Here is an 18,327-nt window from a genome sequence, read left to right on the forward strand (position 1 = left end):
TATGTTTCACACAGTAGCGAAAATCACCTAATTGAGGCAATGCAACGAGGATGATCCTTTCATATCCAACTGTGTTACTATCACCTGTTAACAATCAATCTGTTTGACATATGTCAATAATTCAGAATAAGAATATAAACAAATAAATGTAGCTGGTGAAGATGCAATACATTGTTTCTGTACTGTCAAAAATGATATGATAATAACAACAACAACAATAGTAATAATAATAATAATAAAATACAATTTCAAATTAATTACATTAACCTAAGCAAGATAACACCCCATCACCGTAACAACATATAAAACCTCACCTGGCTAACAGTCTCAACAATCAGAAACTGCCATGTGTTTGCAATATCAAGTTTCCCACTGCATTTGTCCCTGACACATCCAGTTACAATGCCGAACTTGTTCCGAGTTGCATTTCTTTCTTCATGAAGTAAAGTAGGGCCTGCCAGCTATCCTTGTCACCCTGTAAGTGTTGAGTCCTGGGGAATCAAAACCAGGTGATACACCTTTCTTGTTAAAGGGGTAAAAGTTGAAGAGCTGTTTGTCCTGTGCCTCCAGGGACACTGAGGCGCTGTTAACCTTCAGCTTACAAGGGTATGGGCTCTCAAACACCACCCTGAACACCCTGTCCTGCAGGTAATCCAGCCGAACAGTTCGGTATTTGGATGGCACAGTTGTGTCCACATGTGGTCCAAACTGCTGCATGGCAAGCACCCTGTCTGAGTCCACCTTAATCTCATAGAATGTCATATTCCTGTAAGTGAAAAAGCCAACATATGGACCTGGGTTGGGTGGAGATCTGAGAGTCTGTTGAGCATCCTTGAAAGCCTTTTCCACTGCTGGGATGAGATAGCTGTAGGCCTGGCTCACAAGGTCCTGGTCTGCAGGACGTACCCCAGCCATCAGGACCACTAGTCCCAGCTTTAGTCTTGGGACCAGGGAGAGGGTGGCTGCGTAACCATCCAGATCCCCATCCTTCCTCACAACATCATAGCCAAACTGCTGATTAATCTCCCACGGTGTACCGGTGTAGTTGGCGAAATAGCTGCCATGGCATCGGAAGACTGGAGTCAGCATGGTACTTAGGGTGTCCCGGCGGAGCAGAGTTTCACCATAACCACCCAGAAGAACCATCATGAGTCTGGCCATGTCAGCTGTTGTGGAATACATTTGGCCTGCAGGTCGGTACCAACCAAGATTGTAGAGCGGCGCTGGTTGGCCATTGCTGTACACACCCACAGCCATCTGTCTCTGAATGGCTGGAGTTAAGTTGAAACCAGTGTCCTCCATGCTGAACCTCTCCAGAATGTTGTGAGACACCCAGCTCTCAAAGTCTGAGCCAGTCACTTTCTGGGCCAAGACGTTGGCTAGTAAGGAAAAAGCAACATTGCTGTAGTGGCATCTGAGGGGAAAGAGATAGCAATGTCATAGATGTTTATCTCTAAATATAAAACATCCATCCATCCATCCATCCATTTTCTGTACCGCTTTATCTTTATCACAGGGGGCTGGAGCCTATCCCAGCTGACTGCGGGCGCGAGGCAGGGTACACCCAGTCAATCACAGGGCTGACACACAAAGACAGACAACCACACACACACACTCATTCACATGCACAGGGAGAAGATGCAAACTCTGGGCCCAGACCCAGACTCGAACCTAGAACTCTCTTGCTGTGAGGTGACAGTGTTAACCACGGCACCACCATGCCGCTGTAAAACATCCAAGGTTTTGTAAATAAATATGAGCCCACTCTTTTCTTTCAGACCACAGAAATGAATGGATTGTCTAAAGTAATCAAAGTCAAAAACAAAGCAACAGAGGAAGGAAACAAAGTCTTACTTGGTGCCTGGATCTGCCACGAGGACATCATCCTGTAACAAATTAAGGGCTGCCTCTGTATCTCCACTCCAAAGGAGATTGGTTGACCTTAATCTTCTGGGTAACCCTGTCAAAATATAACCACAGTGGACTGTTGAATGAATTCACTGGCTGCTTTAAAGAGGGATTATGTATGTTTAGTAATCATATGTGAAAACATTTCACATACCTGTGTAAGAATCTAATCCACTACCTCACCCACCTCTCAACATGAGCATAATCCTGTTAATATGTATTAAAAAGTGCATGCAATCCCCGGGTGTGAATACTTCTCAAACAAGCACAAAGGCTTGACCTCAATACACAGAGTGATAAGGAGCTTATGTTAATAGCTAGTTTAAAATAACATTCCAAAAGTGGCTTCTTTATGGATACATCCTGAAGAGCATCACTTTAAAGCTCAGTGGGTGCACTAAGCTTCCACTGGGTGCAGAGTTTCTGCCAGTATTTGAATGGCACTGATGATGCTCACTTACTGGTCAGGATCAGTCACTAAGCAAATGTTTTTTGAGGTTGGGGTTGTTAGAGAGAAAAAAAATTTAGTATGGTGCTGGAGGGTTTCCCATGGAAGAAAGAGCAATGGAAGCCTGGCTGTCTTATGCTGAAGATGCTCAGAGAGAAAAGATGAATCATCCAAACAAAGTTCTGTGTGTGATGTCACCCCAATTCTGAAGGGATGCTACCCAGTAGTAGTCTTTGTACAATTTAGGGAATGCTATCGATAGTTCATACCCCATTCTAGTTGAAATCAGAAAAACTCCTCTACAGGGGTAAATCCACATGAGGACAGTTGGTTAGTCAGTCAAGTTTGACTAAATTATCTGAGACTTTCCTGAGAAATATTCCCAACAAATGATATGCTCATAACTTTGATGATCTCTTACTTTTCTTCTAGTGTCGTCATGAGAGTGGAACTACACATTATGTTTTCCTCAGGATGGTGATCTTTACTTCTAATACCATCATTACTTGATTGCACCAGTACTTGATTGCAAGTAAAAGCTTGCTAACATGCAACCTGTCTAACAACTGTTATGTGTTATAGTTTTGGTCTCTGTACACGTCTAAACTCAGCTAGGCTTCACCCTCTGTTAATCCTTCTTATTCATTTTGAGAGCACAGAGCTGATTAGCTCCATTTGTGGACACAACTGAATGTAATTGTAGCTCCTCTCTGTGTTCATGTAAATCCAGATTAGCTAAGGTGTTGTAGCGGGTGGTAGAGATATGTACATAAAAGGAATTATATAGTGTCCAGTGTAACAGTCTAGACCTTGACCAATGTGATTCCTTCACAAAGTGTTGTTGAGCTATTTGATATTTGATAAGATAGATTGTGTAACTAGTGGTTTCACATCCTAACAGCTTTCTATGAGTTTACCATTTCAAGAAGAGCAATTCATATTTTTTTCCTTTTTAGATAAACAGATAACATTAAAGTACTGAATCTCTCTAAATGCTAATCTTTACAGATAATGGGGATATTACTTTGATCTGCTGTTTGTTACAAGCCAGATTTAGATACTGCTCTTGGAAATAATGGAAATAATAGGAAAATAATGTTTCTGTTGGTTTCATAGAGTCAAACACTGCAGTTATTACTATTTACAAGTATTGTTCACTTTCAGTGGCTGTTATTAATAAATCAGCAAGCCAAAGCAATGACACTAGTATTATTGTTAAATCAAAAGGAGACAACATATAAGAAGCATCTATAACAATCACAGTTTAATGAAATAGTATCTAAAAGCCCCTAATGCACACCATGTAATGTTCAGTCTTTAGTGAGATGTGTTGGAATCTGTTCATATCTATTTTCATTTTGCAGGCTGCATTTTGTGGTGTTGAGCAAGAGGTCGTTGTAATTAAATGTGTCTGTGTCATTGTGTCTGCCGATGCGGCAACCTGCTCTAATAATTAGCCTGGCTACTTGCTTTGTACCAGTGTGTATCCATAGACAAGCGGCTGTGATGTGAGAATCATTGTTCACATATTGCCTGTGGATCTGTGCCTGTGCATTTAGAGGTTTAAACCTCTAAAGACAGAACAAGATAATCATATTCAACAGCAATGACAGCTTTGTCACTGACCATCTAATTTTGCGCAACCCGAACATAACTAAAGATGCCAACACTCAAGGAGCTTAACCATCTTCCGGTTTCGGTCCGGGAGGCGGACACCCTCTCTATATTTAAGAGTAGACTAAAAACTTTCCTCTTTGATAAAGCTTATAGTTAGGGCTGGCCTAGGCCGGCCCCTAGTTATGCTGCTATAGGCTTAGACTGCCGGGGGCCCTCACATGACGCACTGAGCTCTTTCTTCCTCTCCCTCTCCTTCTGCACACATTTATGTCCCATTAATGCATATCACTAACTCAACTTCTTCCCTGGAGTCCTTGTGCTTTCTCGTCTCACAGGTTCCCATGGATCGTGGTTGGACCTCCTGCTGCGGTCCTGCTCAAAACTTACTGCGATTACTACTGTTTAGTCATAATCTATTTTAATTCTGTTACTACTCTGTACAGCTACTACCATTATTACTGTTACTAATACTATCATAATCACTGTAGTACCTCCTGTATACTTCATTATCATTATCTACATTTCCGATACTTCTGGTATTATTACTGCTGCTATGCTTCTCTGCTTGTGTGCTCCTTCTCTCACACCCCACCCCCTCTGCCCCTCTGCCTCTCTCTCTTGCTCTCTCTCTCTCTCTCTCTCTCTCTCTCTCTCAACCCAGACGGTCAACTCAGATGGCCTCCCATCTTGAGCCGGGGTCTGCTCCGAGGTTTCTGCCTTCTAAAGGCAGTTTTTCCTCTCCACTGTTGCCAAGTGCTTACTCAAGGGGGAATGTTGGGCTCTCTGTTTTACAATTTAATTAAAGAGTTTGGTCTAGACCAGGGGTGGGCAAACTTTTTGACTCGAGGGCCACAATGAGTTCTAAAATTTGACAGAGGGGCCGAGCCAAGAACAGATGGATGGAGTGTTATATAAATTACATACAGGATTTGACCTATTAATGATTAATGATTAATTTAATTACATTTCAGTTGAATAAACACAGCAGGAAAACACACCATCAGTTTCAGTGGGAACAGTGTTGTTGATCTCCCTGTTTTGTCAGTGCATCAAAGTCTGGAGTAAGTTTTGTTGTAGCGATTCTCAGGATAGATCCGAGGTGTTGGTCAGTTATCCTGGATCTGTGACGGGCTTTGTTCATGTTCATAACACTGAATGTCTGCTCACATACATAGGTCGAGCCAAACAAGCCCAGCATCTTCTGTGCCGTCCTCCGTAGGTTTGGAAAGGTGGCTTTGTTCAGTGAAGCATAAAAGTCGTTAAGTTTAAGAGTGTTGAACTTTTCCTTCAAGGTGGCGTCAGACTGAAGATCGATCAGTTCCAATTGCACCTCATGTGGTACTGTTTCAGGGTCTTGTGAGAAGGGACAAGACACGAGCTGAAGTGACTCTTCAATGTTTTCAAAATCAGAGAACCGGCGACTGAATTCTCTGTGCAGGTCATCCAGTGATTTGCTGTATTTCTTTGCATATCGCGTCGCCTCTTTCTGAGTGTCAAGTGTGGCGAAATGAGTGAAGGATGCGTTCGCAACTTGTCTGGAGAATAAAACGAGCTTAGATTTGAACGCTGTAACATGTTTGTACATGTCGTGCACAAACTGATCTTTCCCCTGCAGTTTCACATTCAGTTCATTCAAGTGTGAAAATACGTCCACAGCAAACGCAAAATCACAAAGCCAGTTCTGGTCTCGTAGCTCAGGAAATTCGTCAGATTTCTCATTGAACTCTAAAAATGTGCCGATTTCCTCTTTCAGGTCCCAAATGCGTTGAAACACTTTGCCCAAACTTAACCACCGGACACGAGAGTGGTAAAGTAAGTCCTGATGATCCGCATCAATTTCCTCCAGGAACGTGATGAACTGACGATGCTGGAGTCCCCTTGCGCGTATAAAGTTCACAAGTTTTACGACTGGATTCACAACATGGTTAAGCTGCAATACAGACTTGCAAAGTGATTCCTGATGGATGATACAGTGAAGGAAAATAACATCCTGTTCAGGGTTTTCCTCTTTTACTTTATCCTGGATTCGTTTCAGCAGCCCAACGTTTTTTCCTGTTAAATTTGGTGATCCATCCGTCGTGACATTGGCAAGTTTACTCCAAGGTAGTTTATGTTTCTCGATGGCAGCAGACACCTTGTCATACAAATCCTCTCCCCGCGTTGTTCCCTTCAGGGACTCCATGGTCAAAAACTCCTCCGTTATCTCAAAGCTGTCATTTATTCCTCGGATAAAAATTAGGAGCTGCGCTGTGTCTTTGATATCATTACTTTCATCCAGTGCAAGTGAATATAACTGAAAGAACTCTGCCTTTTTGTTTAGCTGGCTAGCTATATGTTCATCAATTAGTTCCACACGGCGAGTCACAGTCCGACGTGACAAACTGATTTTTTCAAACTTGCCTTGACTTTCCGGACACAGAACACCTGCAGTCTCCACCATGCAGTCTTTCAAAAACTCACCTTCGGAGAAAGGCTTGCTAGCTGCTGCTAATTTGAATGCCAGCAAAAAGCTTGCCTTGGTAGTTGACTCCTGAAGCGCAGTTTGTCGGTGAAAAAAATTTTGCTGGAACAGTAAATTGGCTGCCATCCTCTCAGCCGTAGCTGCCCGTTCTTGCGCCGACAGCTTGCTGGCATAATTGGCATGCTTCGTAGCAAAGTGACGGCTAATATTGTACTCCTTAAAAACCGCGACACTTTCTTGGCATATCAAGCATACAGCCTTTGATCGGACTTCTTTGAAAAAATATTTTGTTGTCCATTCTGTTTTAAACACTCGGCACTCACTGTCGACTTTTCTTTTCTTTGATAAACTCATGTTTGTTTTTAGAAGGGGGAAAGCTTTACCGCGGAAACCGAGAAGGAGAGTGCTTCTTCTGGGACCGCGGGAACCGCGAAGAAGAGGGGGCAAATGCACAAGCGCGCCATCTATTGGGGAAATGTGGGCATTACAGGGGAAAGTAAATGAACAAGGTTTGCCGGTATATTTTGATATAACTGGGAGATGTTTGGCGGGACGGATTAAAAAGACCAACGGGCCGTATATGGCCCGCGGGCCGTAGTATGCCCATGTCTGGTCTAGACCTGCTCTAACTGGAAAGTGTCATGAGATAACTTATGTTGTGACTTGGCGCTATATAAATAAACTGAACTGAAAATTGAATTGAATTAATGTCCCGCTCCAGTCAAAAATGTGTTTTTCTTCTTGTTCCTGTCGCTGAATGTTTGAGCTTCACTGTGCAGAATGATTCAAGTGCAGAGTCCTTTAGGCTTTATCACATTCATTGCTGAAAGTATATTTTTCTCTGTGCTAACTGAACATCTGATTTCAAGAAGTGGGCACACAAGCATGATTTGGCATCACAAACAGTTTAGAAACAAATCATGGTCCAAAATTTCAGCATGCAGAAGTTTGATGTAAGTATATGTTTAAGACAATTGCTGTTTGCACTCAGGTATCTGTGAGAAAAAATGCAATTTGCACCTGAGGTGAAATAGCCAGTGTGGCTGTTACACCTAGGTGGTAACAATAGCTTTTGGCTTCTACTAGAACTCTTGTCTCCTGTGGGAATGCCATGTGCCTGACCCACTTATCCACCACAACCTCACCAAGGTACCTTGATGACCTTACTCGGTAGTTACTAAGGTAACTACCGAGTAAGGTCTAGACCTGCTCTATTTGGAAAGTTGTTTGGTACTATAATAGTATAATAATAGTACAAAATTGATTTGAATTAAATTGTGCTTATTGACAGTTGGGCAGGAGCTGTGCTTGCAGCTAGCATCCAATCAAACACATGCTGAGGCATGGCAGAACACTCTTAATAAATAAATAAATAAAAACCGCAAGCAATGTGTTTTGTGGTTAAACAGTAAAAAAAAGAATGTTGTTTTAAAAGTTTTTTGTATTTTATTTTTATCTGTTACTATTTTCATGAATGTAGCTAAGTAGTGAGCTAACCATGTTGCAAGATGACATCCTGGTTTCGTGATTAGTCAGTTGTTTCTCTACTGTGAGAGCACAATACCTATTTTAATCAGCAAACAAATCAGAGATGATGGTGTTGATTCAGAGGTCTGGAACCAGACTACACAGTACTTTGATGTGGATGACCCAAAGATGACCATCATGTCATTACAACAGATTTTAGAGTTACCAGAGAGCTGGCTAGCCATCCTGCGCAGGGTGAGTGCAGGAGAGCGACCACTGTAGGTGCTGCCAGATGAAGATGCTGGACCCCCACTCTTCCCCAGTGGATTCTTGATGGTGAAGTTGCCCACATACTTCTCCAGAGGGTCATCCAGAGAATCCACCAGGCCTTCGTCCCACAGCTTGTAAAGCATCAGTGTGGGAAAGATCTTAGAGAGGCTTGCAATTCTGCAATCAAAGTGATTAAAGTGAATACAACACCTGCTTATTTCATTTGATTAAATGAATGCATTGTAGTTCAACAATACACAGCATTTCCCCCTGCTTCTGCACAAAACAGATTTAAGCACTTAATTTGCTGAGTGGTTGAGTCTCACTGATTACAGGTCTTATATATGGCATGCCTAATACAGTGAAGGACTAATCCTAACCCCTACCCATATTCTAACTTTAAGCCTCAGGTCAAATGCAATATCCCATAGAAAAATTAGACTGCTTCAAATCTTGAACACTGAACTGGGTGCGGACAAACAAACAGAACACCAGCCTTCGCAGATAAATATTTTTCTTATTCTTTGTGGGTGAAAATGAGCATGTTTCAACTTAAATCCATCCTCAGTATAATCAAAATAACAATGTACACCAATCAGCCACAACATTAAAACCAGCTGCTTAATATTTTGTAGGTCCCCCTTTTGCTGCTAAAACAGGTCTAAGTGGGTTGTGCGAACCGGACACAGGACCTCTGGGGGTATTTTGTGGTCACTGGCATTGGAATGTTGGATCTTTAGGGTCCTGTGCATTGAGGGTGGAATTTCCAGGTGGGAGGTGTTAGGGTGGATTTAGCTTATTTTGGTGCATTACACAGACTGTCAATCAGGTTGGGGGATATTTATGCATAAAAGAACCCCCGAGCAATGGCCACAGTAATCAGAAAAGGGCTGCCACTATTGATTAGAACATTTTTGATTCATTTGATTTAATCTCTAATCGCTTTCAAGGCTAATCAGTTAGTTGATTAATTGTAAAAAATAAAACACAAAACGTTCTCATCAGTTTTCCAAAATGACGTCTTCAATTTGTTTCTTTTGACAGCTCTAATCGAAAATGAAAATAACAAGCTGAAAGATACTGAAAGTGTAAAATTGTTGAAACACATTCATTATTAATTATCTGTGAGTGCACCCTAAGTGTTCAGTTTGTTTTGGTAACTAATGACTATTATTCAGGTGGAGATGTTAATAGCAAACTGTAACTGAGCATTTTTTTTAGGACTGATAATACTAATAATATTATCAGATAATATTAATATTACCAAAAAATAAAGTTTTTGGTATGTATCCTAGCTTCCTTTTTGTCATTCATCTTCTATAGCGCTTATTCATCAGGGTCATGGGAGTACTGGAGCCTATCCCAGCTGACTACAGGCGAGAGGCGGGGTACACCCTGGATGGGTCGCCAGTCAATCGCAGGTCTGACACACAAGGACAGACAACCACACACTCACACCTAGGGACAACGTAGAGTAGCCAATTAACCTAATGTGCATGTTTTTGGTATTGTGGGAGGAAGCCGGAGTACCCGGAGAAAACCCACACAGGCACAGGGAGAACATGCAAACTCCAGTGCACCACTGTGTCATATCTGTCATATTTTACATTAATTTTTTTCACACCTGCTCCACATACTGTATGTATAACACTCACCTGTACACTGTGAACTCATTGGGTGCAGATGAGGAGGGGTCACTTATGTTCTTCTTGCCAAAGTTTCCATTCCACAGAATGGAGTCATTTAAAACCACAATGGCTGATATCGCTGGCAACCTGCTAGTGTGAATCCTCGACTTTAGAAGTACATCTGTCTGTTAAGAGAAATTTCAGTGAAACTAACTATAGCCATAGCATATCTGCACTTTAATATAAATTGGAAAAACAAGATAAAAGAGATTCACCTTTTCTAAGGCTACCCTCAGTGATGTGATGGGATGTCGGAGAGGCACAGGCTCAGGGAAGTGAGGGCACATCTCTTCTACTGCTGCTTTTTTAACAACCACTTCTGTGAAATAGGGGAAAGATACAGTCTCATCATTTATGATACATACAGCACACACAACTTGTCTTTGTGGCATGGTAGGATAGCAAGCCTAGTCCCAGCAATTCTTTAATCAGTGTTAGCATAAGGGTGGAAGAAGGGGAACTTGCTAACTTAGCTCAGTCGAATATGAAAAAACATGCCTTCAAACAACTCCAATGCTATTGTGCATGTCACATCTTGTGTATTTTGTGTGTAAAAAAAAATCTGCATTTTATAAATAGTTAATATTGGAACTGCTTCTGGTCCAACTACTGGGTTCTGTCCTTATTGGGTTTGCCAGGTTAGAGCTCTGTTGTAACTGAACAAAATTTGCAAAATAAAATGTGTACCATAAATTTGACAGATTTAGAAGTGCTGAAATGTGTATTATTTTACTACTTGGGGCGATGGACAACATTTTAAACTAATTTGACTCACACCCACTTTTAGTACTATTGCTTAAACTAATAACTGTTACCTGAAAAAATCTTGCTAACCTAAACCTTGATTGATAACATTAGAGCAATCATAAAATCCAGTTAATTTGACTGTAAATGCTGTCCCTCAAGTGGCCATTCCTTGCACTGGTTCCACAGAAAGTCCCCCAGTCGGTCACAAACACTTTTGCAGTGCACGGACAATAACCTGCTAATTGCTAATTTTAGATTTAAAAAAAGGCAAAGATACATATTCCTGTCTACATCTGTGGAGCTGAGGTGGAGCAGGTGAACAGTATTAGGGAAATAGTTCTTATGGAACCTTGAGAAGGCAAAATTGTCATGCAGGGTCTTGCTAACCCTTTCAGAGGAGCAATAGAAAGTATTTCGACTGGAAACATTGCAAACTGCCATGGTTTGTGCACTCTGCTCTGCAGCCACTATATAGACAAAAGTATTGGGGCACATGATCATTACACCAACAGGGACTTTAATGACATCACATTCTAAAGACATAGGCAGCTTTGCAGCTGTAACAGCCTTTGGATTCTTTCTGTGGGAATTTTTGCCCATTCATGCAGTAAAACAATAATGAGGTCAGGCACTGATGTTGGATGAAAAGGCCTGGCTCACAATCTCCATTCCATTTCAAACCAAAGGTATTTGATGGGGTTGAGGTCAGGGCTCTTTATGTGCACAGCATTGTCCAGAATGTCTTGGTATGCTGAAGCATTATGATTTCCCTTAACTGGAAGTAAGGGGCCCATCCTAACCCCTGAAAAACAGCCCCATAAAGACACATGGATGGATACTTTTGTCTATATAGTGTACCAAGCATCATTGATATAGCTGAGGTGAGGCGCCTATGCAGAACCCAAAGGACACTAAAATACAGCTCCCGCAGCCTGTTCACCCTGTTGCTGTCTGGCAAGAGATGCAGAAATCTCTGCTGCCATACTGTCAGATTACATAACAGCTTCTTTACCCAAGCTGTGAGACTCCTCGGTTTATCTGTTGCACTCCACCATAAATAACAGTTCATGACTGTCCATTCATTTGTATAACTCTGCTTCAAAGAAAGTTGCTGTGTAAAGCATAAATAAAAATAGAATTCAATAATTTAATATGACCTGTTACCAATGAACATGTTTACCTGAGATGTTTTTTGAACATCCCACAACTTTCCCAATTTTTTGTTGACCCTGTCAACCTGTCCCCTCTTTGTTCTATTACTATTTCTATTTTAGTATATGTTTAAAAAGGTCATAATTTTTTTAAATCATTTTTGTTTTGTGAGTAGCATAAAGAGACTAGACTTGCATTTATTCATACACCCCTGTGTTGTAGAATGATAAATACATGAACCTCTTACCTTGGATCTCATTCTGTACTGAATTAAATAAAGATTTATTTCAATTAAGGTGCTAAAGGTGCTGTAAATATGCAAATATTAGTAAATGCTGTAAATATGTAGACGATGTTTCCTGTGGCAGAAGGTTATAGAGCTTTATTATGTGACTCATTGATTTCTTCAGGGATTCCAACAGTGTGATTGTCACAGTTAAAATGGCACAATCGGAAAATTGAGCTGTCCCAAAGCCAAATTGAGATTTATGTAAGGTACAAAGCATGAGCAATTAAAGGGAGTAACTTTAGAGTGATCTTTAGTCAGTGCCATCCCACCCACCCCCTCACCCCGTCTCTCAGCAGGAATTAAAGTCTGCTTTAACGTGGTTGCTAATCCTGCTGCTACTATTTGCAGCTTTGTGTAATCTTGCTGCATCTCCTGTAAACGAGCAATTACCCCAAGAGGCTATGTAAAGCCAGTCCAAAAGTAGTTCCAGATTGGAAAGTCATACTGTGTAGCTTCTCAGTCATCCAGGTCATCTTGTGTAGAAGAGCTTAAGTTGGGGCAACTGGACTGACCTTCTACTCATATTGTACTACTGTAAAATCCATGAACTTTACCTGTCTTCAGCTTTGTCATTCTATACTGCCATATGAAGCAGCAGGTCATGATCACAGAGAGCAGAAAGAAGACAACCATGCCCAGCATGGTCCATTTCACCTTCATCTTGCTTATTGGTTGTTATGGACAGCAGACACAGCCTAGAAAAGGATATATATATATACAGTAATGTTTGTAAAAAGTACTAAATGATGAGTGTACGTCAGCCTGAAGTCCTCGCAGTATGTTTTTCCACTACATTTGACAAAGACATCTTTCATTTTTCTGTATCTTTCTTCTTTTTATAAAAAGGTAAGTTCGCCTTACTTAACATTTGTAAAGAAAATGACTTTCACAAAAAGCAGCTGCAGGACAAATTGTTTAACTTACCAAAAGAGAGAAAAATGCTTCTCATTATTTTAGTGTCAGTCTTCTTGTTCTTCTTCAGACAGCGAAAATCCATTTCGTGGAATTTCATTTTGTGTGAGGACCACAAGGGCGAAGCCAACAGGACTGCATGGACACAGCTCCCCTGCTACTGAGCATTCACTGGCTACAGACCACTACCTAGATGCACTTAATCCTGACTGTGATCCCTGGCTCAGATGAAGGGCTGATTCTATCCCCACTCCACTGTGACATCATAATCTGCAGGGAGATTCAGCTGCACAGCCAAATGTAAGAAGTGCAGTAGAATCGAAACCTGCTAAGCACTCAACCTCAGCAATCAAATCATCTCATATCCTTTTGGGGTTAATTCTACACACCCATCACTCATTCAATGCTGGATGCTCTTCATTACGATATTAGAGAACAGAGTTAAGTATCATGTGGAAAGAGGTCTGATGAAAGCGCTGGGAAGAAAAAAAAGGATAAAAAGACAATTTGAAAAAAAAAAGAAGAAACAGAAGATGGGCTCTTCAGTGGAACAGTTTCTCAAAAGCACACATTTTGACTGCATTCCAGTGTGTGAAATTATAGTAAGAACTGCACTGTTAAAAAATGCTGATTCTTTTTTTTTAACTTCAAATATCACGGTGATGTAATCATCCAGAAATTCAGAAATCAAAGTCCGCTCTCTTGCTTTTTTATCAAATAGAACTTTCTCTGGTGTTATTACACAGATCACCTGCAACATTAAGAGCACTTGCTTAATGTTTTGTAGGTCCTCCTTGTGCTGCCAAAACAGCTCTATTTGATCTGCAATGTTGAAGTGGGTGGTGTGTGTCAGAGAACATCCACATAAGCCAGAACCCAAGGTTTCCCTTCCCAGAGCATTGCATTATAAACAGATGATTGTTATTCACTTCACCTGTCACCTGTATTAGGACTGAGCAAGTTCCTGACTCAAATGATTATCGGGTACATCGAATGTACTCATAACTAAGTATGAGTATCATGTGTGATGAATAAAAACCTTCATAGCTCACAGAAGTATTCATTCAAAACTTTAAAAAAAAAGTTGTTTTGTAAATAGTTCTGTCGCTGTTGTGATTAAAAACATTAGCAGAACAGCCTCAAATCAAAATATATCAATTTCAGACTTTCCTTACCTTATACAGTTAATTAACCGGTTAGTTCAGTCCTGTTGCAGTTTAGGCATTACCCACTTTCAGCTTAAGCACCACCTGTTTCTATGACAGTGATTGATAATTTAGTTTATCTGTATCTGTAATTTATTTAGCAGGTGGTTGCATATGTGGAGGATGGTGATCCCCATCTACTGTATAATGGAAGATGGTCTCGCATAAAATTTGAATTTCCTCCTTGATCTGTTTCCTGGTTGATTACCACTGACCTCTTCCCAGTGGATGTGTTGTGTGGTTGTGGTTTTTGTCAGTCTTTATGAACACTGGTAATTAGTTTACTGTCTTTTTCCTGTTCATATTTGCTTCTCCAATCACTGCCTCTAGATTTAAATAAATACTTTATACATGTCCACTATAATCTAGTTGTAAAACCATTTAAACTTAGAGGCTTGAATTATTGACAGAAGTTAAGCTGAAAAAAGTTGACCCACAAAGCAGAGCACACACACTCACAGACAAAGATCAGTAAAAGTTCTTCTAATAAATAAATAGTTCCAAAAAAAAGATTAGTCTTTCAACTGTTTTCAAAGAATCTAAGTTTGTTTCACTAACTGATTGATGAGAGAATTCTGGGTCTAAAATCCAAGGAGGTCTGATGGTGTTGGTGTGGCAGGTGAGGTAAGTGTGGTCAGAGCAATGGTGGCAATGGTGAAAAGATGGCGACTTCTGAGGAGAACATGGTTTCAGATGGGTCACAAGAAAAACCAAGAGCCGTTAAAGAGCTGGGCAGGGTGATGAGGGCAAGAGCGGGAAATGGACCCAGGCATAAGGAAACAAGAGTCTGAGTGAGGCTGAACAATCTGGCAGAGATGGTCCAAGGTGGAGTGGCGAGACTATTCTCTTTATACTTCAGGGAGAAGATGAAATTGATAAGGTGCATGAGCTGAAGGTGTGCAGGAGGAGAGTTAGGGCGAGGTAATCACACTCAGCTCTAGACACAAGACAGACCAGATACAAAAACACAGAAACAAACCAAATATGGCTCCAGAGTGCAAGCTGTGCATGCAGGTAAGCCCGACTATATCTAGTCGGTATCTTTCAACCTCACTCACTAGCTCAGGCCCCTTCGGCTACAGTGAGGTGACATTTCTTGTCCCAACAGCTAGTTTCAAGATCCGGGGATCAGACTGCCAAGGTCCCCGCTTTTGTTTGCTGCCTGATCCACACTGCACCAGACCAGTTTGACTCCTCCTGTGAGTGATTGGCCCACTGAAATGCAGACCCATGTCTGTGCTTCAGGCTGCATGGCCAAAGGCCTGGACTCCAGGCACTCGCCAACGTTTCCCTTCCCCAGGCCCTCTGAGTAGGATACAGTTTCCTTGCTTTTCTTCTTCATAGAGGTCTTTGTGAACTATACTTTGTCTGGGACCAATTAGCCTTGGAAGACCCTACCAGGGTCAAACTGCCCATGAATATAGAAGAATATAGAGGGTGCAAAGTATGCAAGAATGAGGGAAGGATGAGCATTCAAAAAGAATAAAAAGAATAAATACACAGTATAATGTGTGATAAGGGAATCTTTTTTGTTAGACCTTAATTTATAACCCTTATAAAAAGCACCTTAGAAAATCTTGTTGTTTTTATTATTCAAAATTTAATTAAAGCATTTAATTAGTCTTAGACTACTCTAATTGGAAAGTGTCATGAGATAACTTTTGTTGTAAATTGACGCTATATAAATAAACTGAATTGAATTAAATTGAACTGAATTATTCCTATTACAGGTATGTACTGCACCTAAGAGATATATTGTATTCTGCTATGTTTTGAAGGCCCGCACTTGCACCTACGTACGTGTGCATGTGTGTGCGTATGTGTGTGTGTGTCTGTGTGTGTGTGAAAATGTGATTGGATTTGTGAAGGTGTGTGTATGTCTGTGTGTGAGTGGTAACTTATTTGTGAGAGGTAAAATACGACAGGAAGTGAGAGAATTGCGATTTGCAATGCAATATTATTTCTGCCTCTCTCGCTGCATATGCACATGCACACAATCTCATTTCTTCATACTCACACATACCACTCTCTGACATTCATGTCAGTATATGTACATCATTTTATTTGCATTTAGTTACTACAGTAGCAGTCATTGTTCCATACAATGCCCCTAATGGAAACCATATAATGGAAAATACCGCCATCTGTTGGAAAATAGCAAAAATAACAATTGTTGAAGCAATTTTTGAATAGAGTTCATGGTTTTGTATCATATTAACCCTGGGATTCAAACTTTTTTTTGTCCTAGACATTTTCCTCAACTCAAAATGTAGTACACAGTGTCCTATAGATATTGTATTGGAGAGGAAAGAGTAAAATTTCAAAAATACCTCAATAATACTGACATTGGAAAAATATAAATAGCAGCATATGTATTAAAAATGCACATTTAGTGGGTTAGTCGGGACTATTCCCTTATATTTATCTTTATTCTTTGTTGTTGAAGTAGCAAGTTATCACATTTAAATCGACTGAAGAAACAGTATGCCTTTGCTGCCTGAAGAGCATATAACGGCCTTGCCAGTTTCAGCCAAGGACCACGCTGAAGCCACGAGAAAAGACTCCACACACACTTTGATCGCAAGAGATCAGAGCAACACAAAATAAGAGGCTTACGTCTGGGCAGAGACATGGTGTGTTACGTTCAACATTATTGTTAACTGTGCTTTGCTGTTATGGGACCTTCGTGTTCCTTTTTTATTGTAGGACCACCGTGTCCTTTGTTTATTGAACACTTGTAGAGCTTGCAATTGGCTCATTGTCTGTTTGTATGAATGAACCTATGGCTGCCAAGAAAATGAACTCAGATTTTACCAGACTGGTGCCAGACCAGCCGAATGTCAGGCCACCTATCTACATGGTAAAGTAACCCCTTTATTGCGCCTCGTTGATAATTAGGATCCTCCCTGCTCTATCTACTTCTTCTAACTCTCCTACACACACTTTAGATATCCACCGCCATGTGAGTGTAGGGTTCACATAGTGGCATAACTCAGGTTTGCTCCATCTCCTTGTTGGGCAAGTGCTAGGCCATGTTGTACGTTTTGTTCCCCACACCCCCTTTGTTCAAGTAATGTCTGGCCCATTGGATAGTGGATCTGATCACTCTGTTATCTACAGGCAGGAGTGGTTGCCCTTTCAAAGGTTGTAGCACACTCTACAATGGGAATGGATGCTTCATGGGTGCTATTTCGGAGCACACAAATGGAGAATGTGCACTCTGAAGCTGGTTGGATATCCTCATCAACCTTTGCCAGGTTTTTATGGGTTGAACCTGGCTTCATGTGCTGTCCCCTCAACTCTTCTTGGTGCTGCAATGGATGCTGTAGTTTACAATTTTTTCCCTGTTTTTGGCCATCTCTTGTTTGTGTACCAGTGAGCAGCATGGATTGCTGCTGTTGTTTTCGTTTTTGCTTTGCCACAGCCTGGACAGACTTGTTTTTAGTTCCCACAAGCTTGGGTCCTCAACCAGAGGCCAGGGAGTTTGAGGGTTCTGTGCAGTACCTTAGCTGTTTCTAGGACTGCACTCTTCTAGATTGGGAACCAAAACCTTTAGTTAGCAAGCTCCTCTACTATGGAACCATCTTCTGGTTTCTTCCAGGAGGTAGATGTCACACTGTGTTAGTTTTGGTTATGTCTCGTCTTTGTCTTTTTGGTCCACGTGTCATGTTTGTCTCGTCACGTGCATTTGTTTCCATGTGTTACGTTCCAGGTTTTTGTCATGTCCTATTTTATTTAGAAAGCGTCACTTACCCTGTGTGTCTCTGTTTCATGTATCTTTACTTTGGTTCATGTTGATTGCTTACTCCTCCCTGATGTGTTTAACCTGTGTCTTGTTATCTTGTCTATTTAGTCCACATCTTCCCCGTCACTCTTTGTCAGTTCGTTGTCATTGTACTTGCGTTGTCTTTGCTTCATGTCAGTGCTTTGCTTTTGCTTCTGTCTAGATGGTTTGGCCTCTGCCTTGTCTTTATATCTGGAAATCTTTGTCTCGTCATGCCATGTTTTTCTCGCCACGGTTTGTCCATGATCCCATGCCACATGTAAGTGTGTGATTTTTTGAGTTTGTTGAAAGCATTAAAAGACTCTTGTTTTTGACTCCTGCCTCTCCTTTGACTCTGCATCTGGGGTTCAGCCCAGTCCAGTATTGCGACCCTGACAGT

At 41.1% G+C, this 18,327-nt stretch overlaps 1 protein-coding gene across 1 annotated transcript; it reads right to left on the bottom strand.

The window, feature by feature from the left end:
- Positions 1–107: 107 nt before the first annotated feature.
- Positions 108–13,423, bottom strand: LOC124063756 (putative beta-lactamase-like 1). Its single transcript, XM_046397727.1, has 7 exons — positions 12,972–13,423; positions 12,602–12,742; positions 10,075–10,178; positions 9,827–9,984; positions 8,128–8,348; positions 1,855–1,960; positions 108–1,414 (listed from the first exon to the last, which is right to left on the bottom strand). The coding sequence occupies exons 2-7, from the start codon at positions 12,705–12,707 to the stop codon at positions 436–438; spliced, it is 1,674 nt and encodes a 557-aa protein (XP_046253683.1). The 5' UTR covers positions 12,708–12,742; positions 12,972–13,423; the 3' UTR covers positions 108–435.
- Between the last annotated feature and the right edge of the window lie 4,904 nt (positions 13,424–18,327).

This window comes from Scatophagus argus, chromosome 8 (assembly GCF_020382885.2).
Source record: "Scatophagus argus isolate fScaArg1 chromosome 8, fScaArg1.pri, whole genome shotgun sequence".
NCBI lineage: Eukaryota > Metazoa > Chordata > Actinopteri > Scatophagidae > Scatophagus > Scatophagus argus.

What these genes read in the sequence shown, in the direction of transcription:
- LOC124063756 (XM_046397727.1), bottom strand. Translation starts at nt 12,707, where the DNA reads ATGAAGGTGAAATGGACCATGCTGGGCATGGTTGTCTTCTTTCTGCTC. An exon ending in TGAGGGTAGCCTTAGAAAAG is followed by an intron (nt 9,985 to 10,074) that starts GTGAATCTCTTT and finishes TTCTCTTAACAG; the next exon opens with ACAGATGTACTTCTAAAGTC. An exon ending in GATGGCTAGCCAGCTCTCTG is followed by an intron (nt 1,961 to 8,127) that starts GTAACTCTAAAA and finishes ATATTTTGACAG; the next exon opens with GGTTACCCAGAAGATTAAGG.